At 42.2% G+C, this 16,770-nt stretch overlaps 2 protein-coding genes and 3 non-coding genes across 7 annotated transcripts in view; 1 reads left to right on the top strand and 4 right to left on the bottom strand.

Moving 5' to 3' along the window:
- Positions 1 to 622: 622 nt before the first annotated feature.
- On the bottom strand, positions 623 to 16,272 carry RPS12 (ribosomal protein S12). Its single transcript, XM_068231590.1, has 6 exons — positions 16,216 to 16,272; positions 16,026 to 16,073; positions 14,619 to 14,735; positions 9,581 to 9,683; positions 7,139 to 7,240; positions 623 to 713 (listed from the first exon to the last, which is right to left on the bottom strand). The coding sequence occupies exons 2-6, from the start codon at positions 16,037 to 16,039 to the stop codon at positions 651 to 653; spliced, it is 399 nt and encodes a 132-aa protein (XP_068087691.1). The 5' UTR covers positions 16,040 to 16,073; positions 16,216 to 16,272; the 3' UTR covers positions 623 to 650.
- Positions 7,304 to 7,388, bottom strand: LOC137505485 (small nucleolar RNA SNORD100). Its single transcript, XR_011020096.1, has one exon. It is a non-coding gene; the product is annotated as a small nucleolar RNA SNORD100 (small nucleolar RNA).
- LOC137505467 (small nucleolar RNA SNORD101) lies at positions 9,757 to 9,829 on the bottom strand. Its single transcript, XR_011020079.1, has one exon. It is a non-coding gene; the product is annotated as a small nucleolar RNA SNORD101 (small nucleolar RNA).
- Positions 14,818 to 14,885, bottom strand: LOC137505468 (small nucleolar RNA SNORD101). The gene has a single exon (XR_011020080.1). It is a non-coding gene; the product is annotated as a small nucleolar RNA SNORD101 (small nucleolar RNA).
- Positions 16,008 to 16,770, top strand: part of SLC18B1 (solute carrier family 18 member B1) — a 176,680-nt gene continuing 175,917 nt past the window's right edge. The window contains exons 1-2 of one of the 3 annotated variants that reach the window (XM_068231589.1): positions 16,008 to 16,459; positions 16,588 to 16,657. The gene's annotated coding sequence lies outside the window, so the exon portion shown is untranslated. Of the gene's footprint in view, positions 16,658 to 16,770 lie in introns of all 3 variants that reach the window. The other 2 variants (XM_068231587.1, XM_068231588.1) reach the window with 2 other exon arrangements.

Here is a 16,770-nt window from a genome sequence, read left to right as displayed (position 1 = left end):
ACTTCTACTATAGTAAACTACTGTTCCTGGTCCCTTGGGGTTTACTATAATGAGATTATACTGTAGCAATGACAATTCCATTAGCATATGGAGCACAGTACAGGTCATTTTCAGTTGCAGTGCAGGCCTACTCGATGCAAAACTAAGATTAGAGAGATAAGTCCCAACGGCAGAGGTATCTGAGCCAGTCGCATTATAGATGCAAGTGCCTTAGAATTAGCTGCATTTTAAAAAGAGGCTACATGATTGGCTCTGTGAGTGAGCAGAACGTTTTGCAGGACACATGCTGCAAGTTCCACCCAGGACACAAGCATCTAACCAAACTAAGGCCTCTTGCACACTACACGCGATTCCGTTTTTGTGATATCAGAATCGCATGTAGTGGGCAAGAGGCCTAAAGGAAACCGTTGAATTGTAGTTTAGTGCAACACACTAGACAAACATCCAAATAACTTTCAAATGTGTTGGTCACATGCTCTCTCCAGGTGTGTTTCCTTTGTAGTGCACAAAAGCTCAGAAGAGAATGAGCACCAGCTTATTTGTTGCAAATTCCCTACCCCCCCCCCCCCCCCCCCATGCACACAATATGTATTTCAGACACATACAAAAAAAGACTAAAAAGTTATCCAAATACGCTTTTATTTAGATGTTCATTTCTTGGACTTGAAATATTCTTCGATGACATCTTTGGCCTGAGACTCCTTGCCATAGTCCTGTGTAAAATAGAAAAAAAAAAAAGTTATGTCACCCAATAGACAAAAAAAGGGAAGTTTCACTTTTTCAGAGGAAACCGATGCTTTCATTTTGGTTGTAAATCTAGTTAATGGCAAACACTTTAAATGGATTTGTTTTTGTGCTCATTTCACAGACAAGTAGATAGGCGTGTCAAATTTTGCAGCGAGTCACTGCATTAGTGCAGGTGGTTAAAATGAAGCCTCTAATCTGCAGCCAATGACTCCTATATATTGCAATGAACAGCAAATGTGCAAAAATGCATGTGCAGCTGCCATCTTTTGTCATGGAACAAAAACAGAATTTCCCATTAACATTAAGTGTAGCCATATTCAGGGACCCTGGAAATCATGGAAGGTCATCCAGGGCTCGTACGATGGCTTCTCTCTCGCCAATTACACAGAGCAATAGCTGCAAGACACATCAGTTTAGCAGCAGCTCAAGGTGGCCATTGTCCTACTGAAACAACCTCTGGCAAAAAGAATTGCTGAACAGAAGATTGTGACCAAGTGTATACAAATGCTAGTGAAAGACTTGCAAGACCAGTGCCAGAAACAGAAATACAGTCACTGATAACATGGCTTGAGAATCAGCAACTGGTTTTCAGGCACGCCTGAAGTGAGGGATATAGAGTATGACTTTTGTATTAACCATCTTAGCGGTATGGACGAGCTCAGCTCGTCCATCACCGCCGATGGCTGCCGCTCAGGCCCTGCTGGGCTGATTTTAATGAAATAAAAAAAAAAAGCAGCACACACAGCCGGCACTTTGCCAGCCGCGTGTGCTGCCTGATCGCCGCCGCTCTGCGGCGATCCGCCGCTAGCAGCGGCGAAAGAGGGTCCCCCCCAGCCGCCTGAGCCCTGCGCAGCCGGAACAAATAGTTCCGGCCAGCGCTAAGGGCTGGATCGGAGGCGGCTGACGTCAGCTGACGTCGCCATGGCGACGAAGCAAGCAAAACACGGAAGGCCGCAATGAGCGATCAGAAGAACGCCTCCGGAGCGCCCTCTAGTGGGCTTTCATGCAGCCAACTTTCAGTTGGCTGCATGAAATAGGTTTTTTTTTTTATTTAAAAAAAACCCTCCCGCAGCCGCCCTGGCGATCTTAATAGAACGCCAGGGTGGTTAAACAAAATAAATTGTATGGCTTTTCTGTTCTTCTGCCTCTTACCTTAGAACCCTGAAAAGAGCGGAAGTGGGGGATATCTGGAGGCCGATATGCTTGTCTTTTAAACAATGCAGATCGCCTGGCAGTACTGATCCTCTGCTAATACTTTTAGCAATAGACTTCCTGAACAAGCATGCAGATCAGATGTTTCTGGTCTGATTGATACACATGAAACAAGCATGTAGCTAAACAGGACACTACAGCAACCAAAGGTTAGTAGGCAGGGCTGTGGAGTTGGTACAGACTGACTCAAGTTTATGAAACCACCAACTCTAGGTATCCAAAATTGCTCAAACTCCATAGCCCTTGGTTAGTAGGACTACCAGGCAATGTGCACTGTTTAAATGGAAATATGCAGGGTCGTGGAGTCGGAGCAACTTTGGGTGCCTGCAGGCGGGGAAAAAAAATGCACCAACTCTTAATGAATTTGTAACTAAAATAGAAAATATGATCAAATCTTCTATTTCTCACATAATAGTCATTAAAAATGATGTATACACAGTAATAGCTGTGCTCAGTCCACAAAAATGAAATAAACCAATCAAAATTAGTTACTTGTGCTGCTTCAATAAAGCAGTCCCCGTATTTTTAAAGGCAGATATACACCAGATTGTGACTATATATGATGTGTACACAGGAATCTCTTATGTATACTAAATAACAGCTATGCTGTAAGAATAAAGCCTGATGTGTAGCCGTGTCACTAATAGAGATAGTCAATGACATGGAAATAATTCTGCATTGATTCTGATTTATGCAAATGTACACACTCTTTGCTCATGAAATCAAATACTTTGATATGCTGTTAAAATTTGGTGTGGCGACTACAAATTAAAGGGTACCCGAGACGGATGAAAAGTAACGTTTTATACATACCTGGGGCTTCCTCCAGCCCCCTTCAGGCCTATCAGTCCCTTGCTGTCCTCCACCACCTGGATCTTCTGCTATGAGTCCTGGTAATTCAGCCAGTCAGCACAGTCCAGCCACGTGCCGCTCCTACAGCCAGGAGCGTTCTGCATCTGCGTAATAGTGCTGCGCAGGTGTAGTACACTCCCAGCGGCGGAGTGTGTGCATGCGCACTACGCCAGACTGGCTCAAGTACCTGGACTCATAGCAGAAGAAGATTCAGGTGGCGGAGAAGGACAGCGAGGGACTGATTAGCCTGAAGGGGGCTGAAGTACCAGGTATGTAAAAAACAAAAAAAAAAAACCTTTAATTTCATCTGTCTCAGGTTTACTTTGTTACACTGTAGTACTATACTCTACATATGCACTCCCCACAGAGCTTTAGGGAATCCACTGAGTATGTTGTGCACATTGACCACAGAGGTGTTTATCACCCATAAACCTGGTTCAGATTGTACATAAAGAATGTGTAATAGAGGAAGAATCTCCTCATTCCCCTGCAGAGTACCTGCACATCATTCTTACATGCACCCACACTTACATTGCCTAGGGCCTGATGTTCTTTGTTCCAGTTTGTACCTTTTACAAGTAATCTTACCAAGGACTAGTTTTAGTCTAAAGGGAATAAATATAGTAGTCTACATATTCTTCTCACTTCAGTTGAGTTGTAAAATTCCTAAGCGTTGGCAGTTAAGACTAGAGACAAATTTCACGTTACATACTTTTAATCAACAAAATTGCAATATGCAAATTAGAGGAGTTGGAGAGTCTGGAATCCTAAACTGAGGAGTCGGATTTCTGGACCGACTCCACAGCCCTGGAAATATGGGAGCTGCCATATACCTCTAACAAGCATATAGGTCAGCAGTTTCTAACTGAAGTCAAAATGGATTAGCCATATGCTTGTTTCAGGACACCAACAATTGTTTAGAAGGCAATAAATATGGCAGCTACCATATCACTCACTTTACAGAGAAAAAAATAAAATAAATCTTGGTAACCAGAGTACTCCCTAGTAAATTGTTAGAAAGTGAGGCTTCTTTTGCTATTAACTGTGTGTTGCTTTTGGTCATGCAAGTAGCAACTGTAGTTAGTGATATGGAGGCTGCCATATTTCCTATTAAACCCAACAGCCCTGCTGGTTTATTTGGCTGCAGTAGTGTCTTAATAGTACCAGAAACATGTAGCCAATCTTGTCAGATCTGATTTAAAAAAAAAAAAAAAAAAAAAAAAAAGACATAAGTGTCTGATTTCCTGCACACTTGTTCAGGGGCAATAGATAAGTTGAGGCAGGATCAACAGGATAGCGATGCAACTGGTATTGCTTAAAATAAAATATGGTAGCCTCCATGTACCTCACTACAGTTGTCCTGTAAGACTTGAGTGTTTTGGTTCTGTATGAGATTGCAGCTTGAACTGTATTAAAGTGAATGTTTACCTATTTAAAAACCAAAAAAAAAGTCAGATACTCACCTAATGAGAGGGAAGGCTCGATCCTAATGAGCCTTCCCTCTCCTCTCCCGGTGCCCTCGGTGCTGCGCTGGCTCCCCCGTGGCAGTATTTGACCAGTTCGGTCAAATACTGCCACTTCCGCATGCCAAAGGGAGCTTTCGGAAGCCTTTGGGAGCACTCGGGCTCCCGAAGACGGGCCGTTCCATACTACTCATGCGCGAGCGCCCTCTATGACGCGCGTGCGTAGTATGGAGCGGCCCGTCTTCGGAAGCCTGAGTGCTCCCGAAGACCTCCGAAGTCCCTGCGGCGGTGGACGCGAACGGGGGAGCCAGCGCAGCACCGAGGGCACAGGGAAGGCTCATTAGGAACGAGCCTTCCCTCTCATTAGGTGAGTATCTGACTTTTTGGTTTTTAAAATCGGTAACCACTGGCTTTAACCTGCATGGAGAGAGACCATCTGAACCTAAAGGTTTACTCCCAATATTCATTGTGAATGAATGCATTTGTGAATGCAAATGTACTGCTTAAACAACTGTGGCAGTATTTAAATCTGTGCTGTGATACTGTTAGGACAACTAACTTTTACAGTGCATTTCTGGATAATGCACATCATCCACAGCAACTGACTAGGCTATGCAACATGTGCAGCCCACAACTATTAATTGTAGCAAGAGTTTAGTGCAGCGAAAGGCCGCGTGTCTGAGCTCCATTAAAAACTATTTGACAAAGACTACACAAGAGAAAATTAGTTCTGCCTCAGTTTCAATATATTAAACGGTGTACTTTTAGTGTATCAAATTTAACAATTTCTATAAATAAAATTTTTTTAGTGCGTTCCTACCTTTACATAAACAAAGCAACCATTTTGGCTCTGTGTACTAGAGATGGATCAGCAAACCCTGAAAACTTAAGTACCCATAGGAAATGTTACCCTTAAACAAACTGTTAGGGTGGCAGCTTTATAAACTATGTATACAGGAACACTGCATTCCCATAGCAAAGCAGCATGCACTTTCAATTAGGAATCCAGCAGATGGCAGCTGAACCCATGCTAGATCTGCAGTTTAGACAATACAGTACTGACTGCCCATTTTGATCAAAAGGTGGCCATACATTAGAACGAATATGGGCAGATTCGACCAAGAGTAACTCATCTCTAATCAAATCTGATTAGAGATAAATTTGTCTCTAGTCAAATCTGCCCATACACTACAGGCAGACTCCCGTCCGATTTCAGCATGAAATAATCAGGGAATTGGCTGAGCCGCCGTGTCCGCCCCCCCCCCCCCCCCCCCCCCCCGCTGCCCCCAAAATGTATAAATGCATGTAGTGTAGTGCATTTATACATTACCTGTCCTGTAGCAGCTTCCGCACGGTGTCCGTTCATCTCGCCGGGTAAGCCGCATACATGCTAGCGTCTGACGCTCTGCGCCTGCGTGACGCCAGACATAGCGTTGCTGGCATGTATGCGGAACCCGGCGAGATGGACGTAAACCGGAGGCTGACACCAGACAGGTAATGTATAAATACACTACATGCATTTACATATTGCGGCTGGGGTTTCGTTGTCTCGTTTGCAATTCGACTACTGTTCCGCCGCGCAACCGACCAACCAACTTTGGCACAACATTTTCCAACATGTGCGATCAACCATGCGGCCAATTTGTCCCAAAATTGGTCGCTTTGTCGGTCGGGCATATACTTGGCAGCACCAATTTTCATCCAATTTGATTATGATAATCAAATTGGATGGTTGATTGGTTGGCTTGCTAGTGTATGGCCCTCTTAAGATTGTCTGGAGCGTGTGTCCAAGGCCTCAACTTAAATGCTTCTCATGTGCCAACATGGGTTTAGCATTTGCATATATTTAGCAAACATAGCAAAGAAATGAACAGCGCTACTTAAAAACAGATGAGTGCTTACCTGCAAAAAGTGCACACCCCACTCATGGGATTCAAATACACAATGAGCATACACATGACCTGTCTACCACTTGGAGGATGTTAGTTTCACTAACAATTTGCAATTTGTTAGGTACTTGTCCCTCCCACTGTCAAAAAAGTCTTTCCTCCATGGGAGGGGACCTAACACTAACTAAATTCTACCTATGCATAGCCTGGGCGCGCTACCAGCTGCTCCCACTTAATAGTTTTCCTTTGGTGTATATGCAGAGCCTCTGTTTGGGGTTCAAGGTGCGTTTGCAGTTTCTGGGGGGCTCAGCGCATCTCTGAGCTGAGGCCATTCAGAGGCGGCCTGGTGATGCGCTGATCCCACTTTTTTTTGCGCAATTCTCAATTTTACTGGTAGCGCGCCTAGGCTATGCATAGGTAGAATTTAGTTAGTGTTAGGTCCCCTCCATGGAGGAAAGACTTTTTCGACAGTGGGAGGGACAAGTACCTAACAAATTGCAAATTGTTAGTGAAACTAACATCCTCCAAGTGGTAGACAGGTCCTGTGTATGCTCATTGTGTATTTGAATCCCATGAGTGGGGTGTGCACTTTTTTTGCAGGTAAGCACTCATCTGTTTTTAAGTAGCGCTGTTCATTTCTTTGCTATATATTTAGCAAAAAGGACATTTAACTAGGGATGTTCAATGAGATGCAAATATTTTAATGTTGATGCTTATTTTGTATGCCAACATGTACAGTTTCAAACAATTCCATCCCCCTGAAGTTAAAATTTATATAGTCTTCCTTCAGCACTAAAGGTTTGTGTTAAATCTTCCATGGTGGAATGAGGTCCTAAAACCTCTAGAATTCATACTGTAACTTTTAGCTCCACAGTATTTTACCACAACATTTATATTAAAAAAAAAAAAATAAAAAAAAAATAAAATAGTTCCACAAATGCTCAACTGCAAAATCCAACTCAATGCTTTCCATACCTTGACAACGACACAACTGCAGCCAACCACCTTGCGTGGCTTTCCTTCCCTGTCGATTTTACACAGGCCAACCCATTCACCAAGCTTTTTGCTGTCATCAACCTACAACAAATTTTCACTGTTAAATTTTTGCCATCAGGTCATGCATATCTTAAGGACAGAGCTGCTGCAAATCAGAAAACAAATTGGGTAACAGGCTTTTATCCTCACAGCATTCAGTAGAGGGAGCCAAATTTTCATCACGTACAGCACTTAGGATATGGGCACAATACATTTCTGAGGGCTACATTTCAAATCTGGTGTACATTTTCAGAACCAGAACACTTGTAAATCGCTTCTCTCCTGTCCGACTCAAATCGCTTAAGAGCTGCAACCCAAGGACATGCTCAAGAGGCCACGCTGCAGTGTTAGGGTGTCTTACCTAAGGACTTCTTACTGACAACAGCTTGAAGGGGAGACCTTGTGCAGAGGGAGGAGCACCATAACAGCCTCACCTAGGATAGACTGTACAATGGCCTCAATTCACTAAGCTTATGTCCTGTCTTTAATAACTCTTCTAGAGTGTTACCATGGTGATAAGGCATGTAGTATTCAAGAAACATTTTACCTCAGGCAAGCCTAATGTTAACTCTTCTGTCTTTAAGTTAACTCTTCAATCCTTAAAATAACTCCAGAGTTAAAGACAGGCTGTTCATTAACTGCATGTGAAAATAACCACAGAGGAGGTAAATTAACCACAGAGGAGGTAAATTAACCACAGAGGAGGTAAATTAACCACAGAGGAGGTAAATTAACCACAGAGGAGGTAAATTAACCACAGAGGAGGTAAATTAACCACAGAGGAGGTAAATTAACCACAGAGGAGGTAAATTAACCACAGAGGAGGTAAATTAACCACAGAGGAGGTAAATTAACCACAGAGGAGGTAAATTAACCACAGAGGAGGTAAATTAACCACAGAGGAGGTAAATTAACCACAGAGGAGGTAAATTAACCACAGAGGAGGTAAATTAACCACAGAGGAGGTAAATTAACCACAGAGGAGGTAAATTAACCACAGAGGAGGTAAATTAACCACAGAGGAGGTAAATTAACCACAGAGGAGGTAAATTAACCACAGAGGAGGTAAATTAACCACAGAGGAGGTAAATTAACCACAGAGGAGGTAAATTAACCACAGAGGAGGTAAATTAACCACAGAGGAGGTAAATTAACCACAGAGGAGGTAAATTAACCACAGAGGAGGTAAATTAACCACAGAGGAGGTAACGTAAGGAATGAAGAGATAAGATAACTCTCTCACTATGTGGAGGTAAGTTTTCTCTTGCCTTAATATCTCCAGCATGATCTTAGTGAATTGAGGCCAATGTGTCCAGTGTACAATGAGGGCAGAGTTGGCCACTACACAATCAGGTCAATTTCTGTGTGACTGAATTAGTTGAATTTGGAGGGGTGTAACACTATCAGGTAATCAATGGTTCTGACAGGCAAAGAAGCCAGTGCACCACATAGAGCTGTGTTTAAGAATTTTTTCCTAGACTCAGGATAATTGAAAGATTCAGCTCCTAAAAGACCAATACTATCACATGCATGGGGGGGGGGGGGGGGGGGGGGGGGAATAAAAACAGATTGTTGAACTAATAGAGAGAAGTCTAAAGTGCTCAGATGCTAATTTTGCTGTAAAACCTGGTTTCTGCAGCTAAAATTGTGCAGAGAAGAGAAGCTCCACATGAGTAATCAGACCAAAAGTTGTATCTTGGACTATAGTGCTGTGATGTTAGAGTGGTATCCACTGTGTAATGTAAAACAATTTGTCTTAAAAACATTAGATTTATAATTCAGGTTGGAGTGAGCATTTGAGGTGTCCCACAATGCAACACTGCAGAAAATGCAAATCCTTGCTTTGCTGTCCCTGACAGCTAAACACCCCAGAACTGCAGGAATGCAATGTGTCTTGTTAATATTACCGAGCCAAACTAATCCAATGTCAGTACCTGTTGCTCAGGCAATGGGTTGCTATAACTGCATAACTTTGTATTGCATTGAGCAGTACCTTGCTAAAGCATGTGATTTATCACAAATAAAAAAAAAAAAAATCACTTGTAAGGAAATGCATCTCAATTGTGGGATTCCACTTGCATAACAAACCCAAATTGAAATTATGCGAAAGTATTAGTCTGTCGACAGCCTGAACTCACGCACTACTGTCGGCAGAACGTCCGATCCGTGGGTGGGTCTGACGGACCCGCAATTTGTAAACATATGGCGTGTGTACGCGCCTTAAGTCAGCTTGGGCACTGTAGCCCAACCACAAATGCTGGATAGAGAACTATATGGTCATTTATCTACTTTTATTTAAAAACGGATAAATGTTGTGCCGATATCCCAGGAGACTCGGAAACTTTAAGGTACACAACCCTCTGTAGGGGGAAACATCCTTACCTTAATTAGATTGATCTGATGCTCAGCACAAAGTGCCTCCACCAGCTTCACATACATTGGTTCATCGCAGTTGGAAGCCAGAACACACAGGTGGGCTTGGCGTCTGTACAAAATGAAAATAAAGACTTAATATATAGTCTACATTGCAGCAATTAATTTATTCTACTCTGCTACAGGCTTGTCAGCTTTGTTTGCTCACTCATAAAGAGTGAAGGGGTATCCGACAATTTTAAAAATCATCATGCAAGCACTGTAACATACAAGGGAAACCTGAATAGAATTAGACTTACAGATGTGACAAAAAAATTTCACCATTTCAGCCCAAGGGCATTTTTCACCTTTTGCATCAGAGCAATTTTCACCTCCCATTCATTCGCTAATAACTTCCATCACTACTTATCACAAGTAATTGATCTATATCTTGTTTTTTCCGCCACTAATTACGCTTTCTTTGGGTGGTACATTATGCTAAGAAAAAATTCATTTCTCAGTTTTTGTCCATTATATAGTTACATAGTTATTTTGGCTGAAAAAAGACATACGTCCATCGAGTTCAACCAGTACAAAGTACAACTCCAGCCCGTCCCCCACATACCCCTGTTGATCCAGAGGAAGGCGAAAAAAACCCCACCAGGCATGGTCCAATTAGCCCCAAATGGGAAAAATTCCTTCCCGACTCCAGATGGCAATCAGATAAAATCCCTGGATCAACATCATTAGGCATAACCTAGTAATTGTAGCCATGGATGTCTTTCAACGCAAGGAAAGCATCTAAGCCCCCTTTAAATGCAGGTATAGAGTTTGCCATAACGACTTCCTGTGGCAATGCATTCCACATCTTAACCACTCTTACTGTAAAGAACCCTTTCCTAAATAAATGGCTAAAACGTTTTTCCTCCATGCGCAGCTCATGTCCTCTAGTCCTTTGAGAAGGCCTAGGGACAAAAAGCTCATCCGCCAAGCTATTATATTGCCCTCTAATGTATTTATACATGTTAATTAGATCTCCTCTAAGGCGTCTTTTCTCTAGACTAAATAAACCCAGTTTATCTAACCTTTCTTGGTAAGCGAGACCTTCCATCCCACGTATCAATTTTGTAGCTCGTCTCTGCACCTGCTCTAAAACTGCAATATCTTTTTTGTAATGTGGTGCCCAGAACTGAATTCCATATTCCAGATGTGGCCTTACTAGAGAGTTAAACAGGGGCAATATTATGCTAGCATCTCGAGTTTTTATTTCCCTTTTAATGCATCCCAAAATTTTGTTCGCTTTAGCTGCAGCGGCTTGGCATTGAGTACGATTATTTAACTTGTTGTCGATGAGTACTCCTAAGTCCTTCTCCAAGTTTGATGTTCCCAACTGTATCCCATTTATTTTGTATGGTGCTAGACCATTGGTACGACCAAAATGCATGACTTTACATTTGTCAACATTGAATTTCATCTGCCATGTATGTGCCCATATAGCCATCCTATCCAGATCCTGTTGCAATATGACACTATCTTCCTGAGAGTTGATGATTCTGCACAATTTTGTATCATCTGCAAAAATAGCAACATTGCTCACTACTGCATCTACTAGGTCATTAATAAATAAATTGAAGAGCACTGGACCCAGTACAGACCCCTGTGGGACCCCACTGCTAACAGTCTCCCATTTTGAGTACGATCCATTGACCACAACTCTTTGTTTTCTGTCCATTAGCCAGTTCCCTATCCATGCACACAAACTCTTCCCCAGTCCTTGCATCCTCAACTTTTGCACCAGACTTCTGTGGGGAACAGTGTCGAAGGCCTTTGCAAAGTCCAAGTATATCACATCTACAGCATTCCCAATATCCATATTAGCATTTACTACCTCATAAAAGCTGAGCATGTTAGTCAAACAGGACCTGTCTTTAGTAAACCCATGTTGATGCTGAGAAATAAGATTATTTTCTACTATGAAGTCATGTATAGTATCTCTTAGTAACCCCTCAAATAGTTTGCATACAACTGATGTTAAGCTTACAGGTCTATAATTTCCTGGATCAGATTTTTTGCCCTTCTTAAATAATGGGAAAACGTGGGCTGTACGCCAATCCATTGGGACTCTGCTAGTTGCAAGAGAGTCACAAAAGATAAGATAAAGGGGCTTAGCTATAACTGAACTTAATTCTCTTAGGACCCGAGGATGCATGCCATCCGGGCCAGGTGCCTTGTCTATTTTTAATTTATTTAGTCTTGCCTTTACTTCTTCCTGCGTTAAGTATTTAATATTACAGTTAGAAGATTGAGACTCTTCTGCCTCTGTAATTTGCAACAGTGCTGTTTCCTTTGTGAAGACTGAAGCAAAGAAAGCATTTAATAACTCTGCCTTACCTTGGTCGTCCACCATCGAGTTCCCACCCTCATCCTTTAGGATTCCTATACAGTCAACCTTTCTTTTTTTAGAGTTGATGTACTTGTAAAACTTTTTTGGGTTAGATTTGATATCCCTAGCGATTTGATTTTCAGCTTCGATCTTTGCCAGCCTAATTTCTTTTTTACAATTTTTATTGCCCTCCTTATAATTGCTTAGTGCAGCCTCAGTCCCCTCCTGTTTTAGGACCTTATAGGCATTCTTTTTCCTCTTCATTTTATCCCTAACCTTTCTATTCATCCATAGAGGCCTTTTTTTATTCCTAGACATTTTGTTTCCATATGGGATATACATACTACAATATTGATTGAGAATACGTTTAAAAGCTTGCCATTTCCCTTCAGTGTCGTCCCCTTGTAGTACATTATCCCAGTTCACCAAACTTAGTGCCTGCCTAATTTGATTGAACTTTGCTTTTCTAAAATTCATAGTTTTAGTGGTCCCGCTGCCCCGTGGCCTATCAGTCACCAGATCAAACGTTATCATGTTGTGATCACTATTTCCCAAATGTTCTTGAACCTGCACATTTGATACATTATCTGGTCTATTAGAAATGATCAGATCCAGTAACGCATTCCCCCTAGTTGGTTCCGTTACCATTTGAGTCAAGTAATTGTCCTGTAGTGCTGTCAGAAATCTGCTGCTTTTACCAGAATGGGTAGCCTCAATACCCCAGTCAATGTCTGGAAAGTTGAAGTCGCCCATAATTATGACCTCGTTTTTACTTGCAGCTTTTTCAATCTGCTGTAGTAATCGCAGTTCTGCAGCTTCATTAATAAGAGGTGGTCTGTAGCATACCCCAATAAGCAATTGGCAACTTTTATTTCCACCATGAATATTTACCCAAACGGACTCCACATCTTCGCAATCTTCCTCCATCTCATCGTTGAGGACAGCTGTAAAAGAATTCTTAACAAAGAGACAAACCCCTCCACCTTTTTTCCCTGTTCTATCCCTCCTAAACACATTGTATCCTTTTAAATTAACTATCCAGTCATGGCTTTCATCCATCCATGTCTCGGTTATTCCCACAATGTCATAGCCTTTGTCATTCAGAATGAACTCTAGTTCGTCTATTTTATTTGCAAGGCTCCGAGCATTGGTTACCATGCACTTTATATTTTTACCAACACATTTACCAATTTTGTTTACACGAAATAGGCTACTTGAAGTTTTACCAACCTCCTTAATCTTTACACTGTCTCCACCCCCCATAATGTTAGGCTCCCACTGTCTTTTTACCTTATCTTGTCTACATATTGAGACTTTATCCTCCCGCCTCCCCCCAGATCCTAGTTTAAAATCTCCTCCAACCGTTTAGCTTAATAAAATAAAAAAATACACACCACCATAATTAAAACCCATGTATTTTATTTGCCCGTTTGTCTCGGTTATTACACCATTTAAAATTTGCCCCTATTAATGTATGGCACCAATATTTTATTTGGAAATAAAAAGGTGCATTTTTCCTGTTGTATCCATCACTGTTTACAAGCTTATAATTTTTTAATTTGGGTAATTTTTGGGTGTGGGAAATAAACACTTAATTTAAATGTTAAAATGTTTGTGAATTCCCTTCAAACATGTTTGTAGATGTAGTTTTACTTTTTTTTTATCTTGTGCTTCTCGCTAACTGGAAGCACAAAGAGGATGGGGAAACTTTTGCAAAAAGACTGCGGCCTCTGTGAAGAGATCAGTTTTCCTGCTGGGGATTTTGATCGGTGATTGGTAACCACGTTCCCGGTCACTATCACAGGGCTACCGGGGAACAGTAAGGGGGCACGAAGCGTGCCACCTGGATGTGAGGATCACACCTGGGCAGCTGAAATGGTTAAACTTTGACCGGAGATTGCCCAGAGGGGAGCAAGGCAGAGAAAGGCACAGAACAATCCCAAAACATCCCTACTGAACATGCAAGAGCCCCTTGGAAGTACTTTGAGACACAAGTACCCAGAGAGAAAAATATAAATACACATACATACACACACGGCATGGTACAAGGATGGCCAGCACAGATGAATGGGTGGACTAATAATCAGCTTCCCCCTCAAAGTATACTTTTAACCACTTGCCGACCGCACACTCATACCGTGCGGCGGCAAAGTGGTAGCTGGAGGACCAGCGACACAGATCTGCGTCGCCAGGTGCCTCCCTAATTAATCAGGAAAGAAGCAGCCGTTTCCTGTCAGATCACGGAGCGGGTCTCCGTGAATAGCCTGCGAGCCGCTGATTGCGGCTCGCAGACTAAATGTAAACGTAGGAGACATACTGAATTACATCTCAGCTAATCCAGTTAAAGTTCAGTAAGGGCACCTGATCTGCATGCTTGTTCAGGGTCCATGGCTAAAAGTATTAGAAGCAGAGGATCAGCATGATGCCAGATGTGCATTGTTAAAAAGCAAGTCTGTTAGCCTCCATATCCCTTTACGCTCAGGTGTACTTAAATACACCTGGACTGAAAGAAATATATGGAGGCTGATCATTATTTCTTTTTAAACAATGAGATACAGCCAGTGCCTTTGAGCCACGTTCAGATGAGATTTGCTTCATGTACAGGAAGTATTACAGGTAGTGTACCCGTACTTAATATAAGAATATTTGAAAAAAATTTCCCCTAACAAGATATCAAAAACTTACTTGTCAAGAGCCTTGGCAGCTTCACGAATTCCACGGGCCAGGCCATCATGTATAAGTGCGGTCTTAAGCACTTCTTGAAGAGCGGTGTTAATATCCATTACACCTCCAGCACAAATGCTGCAAGTCAAAAAAAAATAAAAAATTTAAGCTTAGAATTATTCTTGTAGGAAGACTATATAGTTTCTAAGTGACGCTACAGTTTTGTCAGCCTTAGTGTGTCACACATAATGAGTGAAGGGGTATCCGACTTTGTAACATCATTCAAATACTGTAGTAAAACTGTTTGGCAGCACTTCAAAAGTTAATATGGAAATCAGGAGTTGGGAATGATTTACCATGGCTCACACTTCCATTCTATAATGCCCACCATGGCCTTTGACCTGAGTTTAGCTGGATACATTCTCACTGCAGCGTTTGTGATCTATCGCAAATGCGTGGCATACAGCGCTTTGATGACTATTGCGCTGTGACCCTCGTTCTATTGAATAGGAATCACAAGATTTTGCCTGCAGAATTGCAATCGCAGTTCAGTGCCCAGTGTGAACTAGCAACATCCCCCCCCCCCCCCCCCACCACCACCATTTACTTAAAAAGGAGCTTCTTCCAGGTAATTATATTTCCTACTTATCCCCTGCACATGCACAGCCCTGTACCTCAATCACTCTCCAGTTAAAAGAAGCGTTCTGCACATGGTAGTATTACGTGGCACATGCACAAAATTCTACCAGCTGTGGGTGAGTATCAAGGAGACACAACCAGGGCGGTGCATGCACAATCCAAGAGCTCTCATTAAGGGACCTAATACACTGACTAAAGTACCAACTCTCTTCTCCCACCCCCTTCAGAACTTCATCTCTGTTGTAAAAAGATAACCAACAGCATCACAAGCTTTAAAGAAAAATATGTTCTTGCTGATACAAATCCTGCAATAAAGTTGCAGTGTATCTACTCCCTGCTTTAATGGACAGACATTAACACCCTGTGCTTTCAAATGAGCTTATCTGCTATGGCAATAAAGTGACAGGTGAGAAGTCGAATTACATCTTGTGATTGCACACAAGTGTGCGTGGATCAGACAGGCTAACCTGTCTAAATACATTCAGGGTGCATTTCTGTTTTCCTTCTGCCCTGTGCAAGAGTTCAGGTCCACATTAAACAAGCACGGAAAGGCAATAGTTTTGCAAAGCATCACCAACATCGCAGGTGGCAGAGTTTTGCTGGAAACAAGGTATGCTTCCCGATGAACGGATCAAGTCAACCCAGGGTATGCCCAACTAACGCCAGCCTAACTAGACTCAATAGCAAGCCATTAGCAAAGCAGGATACAAGCAGCACAGCACTGTCTATAAAGTTAGACAGTCATTTTCAGACATATACACATTTATACACATGGAGCTTTTCACTCACCCTTCCTCGGCCATCCTCGATGTCTAATGGATTTCCGGCGTCACTCCGCTGCAATACAGACACAAACAACAATCGTTAGCTACGTCCACGTCTCCGCCGCTATTCCCAGAGTCAGGGAGGGCGGGATGCCAAACATTTCCAATGGATTGTGACTTGCGAGGCGCTTTCCTCCTACACCGCCATCACTTACCCAACCTACTCCACAGCATGAAGGAAAGAGAAAGAACGTTCTGACGTCATCCATTTATATCCCGCTGGACGCTGCGCCTAGTTTATACGTAACAGAGATGCGAGGCCTGCGTGTAGAGAGGTCGGGTTCCGCCATCTTTGATAGTGGAGGACAAATAGGTGTCTAAGTTGACAGATGGGATGCTGCAATCGTCGGTTTAATACTATACGTCTATATTTATATGAAAACTATTTCTTACTAGAAGGTATTTACAATCGTATAGAACACAGAAGTAAGAAAAGTCTGTTTGTCATTACCGTCAGCTCTCCATGTTAGTGGAATAGACCGTTTGAAACAACAAAGTAACATTTTATTTTAATTTTTGACATCTAGAAGCATGGACGCCACTAGTTGAATATTGGTAATTTTACCGATATTCTACTATCCCAATAGTAAAATAACTGTAAGTATACCGATATCCTACTATTCCCCACTGTAACCTCTTATTCTCACATTAACCCTCACCCCTATTTACACCTAACACTAACCTCTCTCTATCTACTCCTGAGACTAACC

Source organism: Hyperolius riggenbachi, chromosome 4 (genome assembly GCF_040937935.1).
Source record: "Hyperolius riggenbachi isolate aHypRig1 chromosome 4, aHypRig1.pri, whole genome shotgun sequence".
Classification (NCBI taxonomy): domain Eukaryota; kingdom Metazoa; phylum Chordata; class Amphibia; order Anura; family Hyperoliidae; genus Hyperolius; species Hyperolius riggenbachi.
This window is presented reverse-complemented; position numbering and strand designations above follow the sequence as displayed.